This window comes from Carlito syrichta, unplaced genomic scaffold (assembly GCF_000164805.1).
Source record: "Carlito syrichta isolate Samal-C Ts95f unplaced genomic scaffold, Tarsius_syrichta-2.0.1 Scaffold130655, whole genome shotgun sequence".
In the NCBI taxonomy this organism is placed as follows: Eukaryota; Metazoa; Chordata; class Mammalia; order Primates; family Tarsiidae; genus Carlito; species Carlito syrichta.
Genome location: NW_007074751.1, coordinates 45,855 through 48,413, shown reverse-complemented (window position 1 = coordinate 48,413; position 2,559 = coordinate 45,855). Strand labels below are relative to the sequence as shown.

Here is a 2,559-nt window from a genome sequence, read left to right as displayed (position 1 = left end):
TCTTCCTCCCTCAGACCAGGAGCCAGACCCCTCCTCCCTCAGACCCAGGAGTCCAGGCCTCCCAGCCTCCTCCTCCCTCAGGCCCGGGAGGCCAGGCCCCAGCCCCTCCTCCCTCTGACCCAGGAGTCTAGGCCCCCTGCCCCTCCTCCCTCAGCCTCCTCCTCCCTCGGACCAGGGGTCCAGGCCCCAGCCCCTCCTCCCTCGCTCCCGGAGTCCAGGCCCTCTAGCCTCTTCCCCCCTCAGACCCGGAAGTCCTGCTGCCTGCCCCTCACCTGTCTCCTTCACTCGTTCCACCACGATGATGGTGTTGACGCTCTCACCTCCACTGCGCTGCTGGGAGGCCCGCAGAGTGGCAGAGGCCAGCTGATTGGGGGGCCCTGGAAGAGCAGGAGGGCCTGCAATCCGGACTGAGGAAGCAGGGGTGTCAGGATCCTTAGGGCTAGAGTTCTGGGGAGCCCTCAGCTCAGTGGTTCCTGGAGAGTCTGAGACCAGCAATTCAGGGGAAGCAGCCTGGGTAGTTGCAAGGGTTTCTGGTTTGGGATTCGGGGGCAGCTCATTTAGGGCAGTAGCTTCATCCTTGAAGGGTGCAGGCGTTTCTGGGTAAAGACTAGCGGAGGTTTCAGGGTCAGAGGTCATGGAAACATCTGTTGCACTTTGGTAGTGGGTTGTGGGAAATTCTGTTTGGGAAATTTCAGTCCGGATGGGGTCGTGGGTCACGTGGGATTCTGGGTGGGAGGTCTCAGTAGGGTCAGGATGGAGGGTCTGGGGAAATTCAGAATTTGGGGTCTCTGTGATGTCAGGGTCATGGGTTTCTGGAGATTTGGGGTCAAGGGTCTTGGTGGGGTCAGGATTTGGGGTCTTGGAGATTGCTGCATGTGAGATTTCAGTGGCATTAAGTTTGGGACTCTCTGGGGATTCTTGATGTGTAGTTTGCATAGGGTTAGTGTTTGGGGTCTCAGGAAATTCTGGGTGTGAAGTTTTAGAGGGATTAGGGTTGGGGGCCTCAGAAGGCTCTGGGTGAGTTTTTTTGGAGGCGTTAGTTTTGGGGGTGTCCAGGGATTCTGATATTGAGGTTGTGAGTGGGTCAGCCTTGGGGGTTCCAGGAGACTCTGGGTGTGGGGTGTCTTGGAGGTCAGGATTGGGGGTCTCGGTGAAGTCAAGGAGGGAGGCCTCGAGGGAAATTGCATGAGGTTTCTTTGAGGGCTCAGGATAAACATTCCCAGGGAATTCCGGGTTAGGCTGATCTCCAGTGGAATTTTCAAAAGCAGGATGTAAGATTTCAGAGGGGTGGCCCATTCCCGGAAAGTCGGAGGCCAAAGGCAGAGGGGCTGAGGGGGCAGCCTTGGATCCCAGTCCAGCGAGGAGGAAGAGGATCAGGTTGAATGACTTCATAGCTCTTCCTACAGCTGTGGGGTTGGGGAGGAGCGAGAGCCAAGAGGTTAAGGCCGAAGGCTCCTTGGAGCACCCACCCACTACAGGAGGCCACGCCCACCGGCCGCAGGTGGCCCGCTCCAGGGGCCCAGCTTGGCTCCAGGGGAAGGCAGGTAAGCCAACTGCAACTCCCAGAGGCTGTGGGCCATAGTAGTGGGTAGCCAGGGGAGACTGAGGCGTGGCTTCTGGGGAGACTTAACTGTTTCACGGAGAAGTCCTAGAAAAATTGGGAAAGAGGCCACCTCTTCAGGCCCCCAGACCTCCTCAGCCTCGTCTTTGGGGGGTGTCAGACCTCCGAGGGGACATGGGATCACCTTCCTCTCCGAGGCCCCCGGGACACCTTGACTCAACAGTTGTTTACACTAGAGGAGGCTCAGAAGGGAAGGCTGGGGCTGGATTCCTGGATTCGAAGGAGGAGGAAGACTCAGGCTTGGGCAAGAAGGTTGCTGGGGGTTCAGTTTTCCAGGCCTCACCGGGTGAGGGGGCTGAGGGTCTAAGTTCCCGGTTCCTTAGAGAGGAGAAGCCTGGAAGTTCAGATGCCTCGAATTTTTATTTTTTCCTTTGTTTTATTTTAAATAGAGACATGTTCACCCTATATTGTTCAGACTGGCCTCAAACTCCTGGCCTCAAGTGATCCTCCCATTTCCACCTCCCAAAGTGTTGGGATTACAGGCATGAGACACTGCCCTTGGCCTCAATGACTAGAATTTTGAGGGGGCAAGGCTTGGCGGGTGCTGGATTACAGGGGGGAAAGGAGACGGGAGTCTTGAGCTCTTGAGTTTCAGTTAGAAGGGGATTGGAAGCCCTGAGTCCTCCAGAAATAGGGGCCTGGGGGTCTGACCTTCTCAGTCTGGGGGGAGGGGGCAGAGGAGAGAGCCATAGGCAGAACTGTCAGGTCTCTCTGTTTAATGAAGATGGAGCTAGGATTCCAGCATCCCAGGGGGCTAGTCTGGGCAGAGATGCATAGGTCTGTGGTCAGATGGAGGTGGACATGACAGACACTTTGATGGGGCAGGAATGCTTGGAGTCCTGGGGTCTCTTACCTGCTCAGTGGTGTCCAAGATGACAGCAGGTGAGCACAGTTGGATGCAGCAAGCAGCAAATGATGCAGAATGTCTCCCTGCGGGT

General features: G+C 56.8%; 1 protein-coding gene across 1 annotated transcript in view; it reads right to left on the bottom strand.

Moving 5' to 3' along the window:
• Positions 1-2,559, bottom strand: part of GFY (golgi associated olfactory signaling regulator) — a 3,591-nt gene extending 1,032 nt beyond the window's left edge. The window contains exons 1-2 of the mRNA XM_008049178.1: positions 2,475-2,559; positions 273-1,406 (exon numbers count right to left, since the gene is read on the bottom strand). Of these exons, the coding sequence (XP_008047369.1) occupies positions 273-1,392 (1,120 nt within the window). The 5' untranslated portion in view covers positions 1,393-1,406; positions 2,475-2,559. The remainder of the gene's footprint in view (positions 1-272; positions 1,407-2,474) is intronic.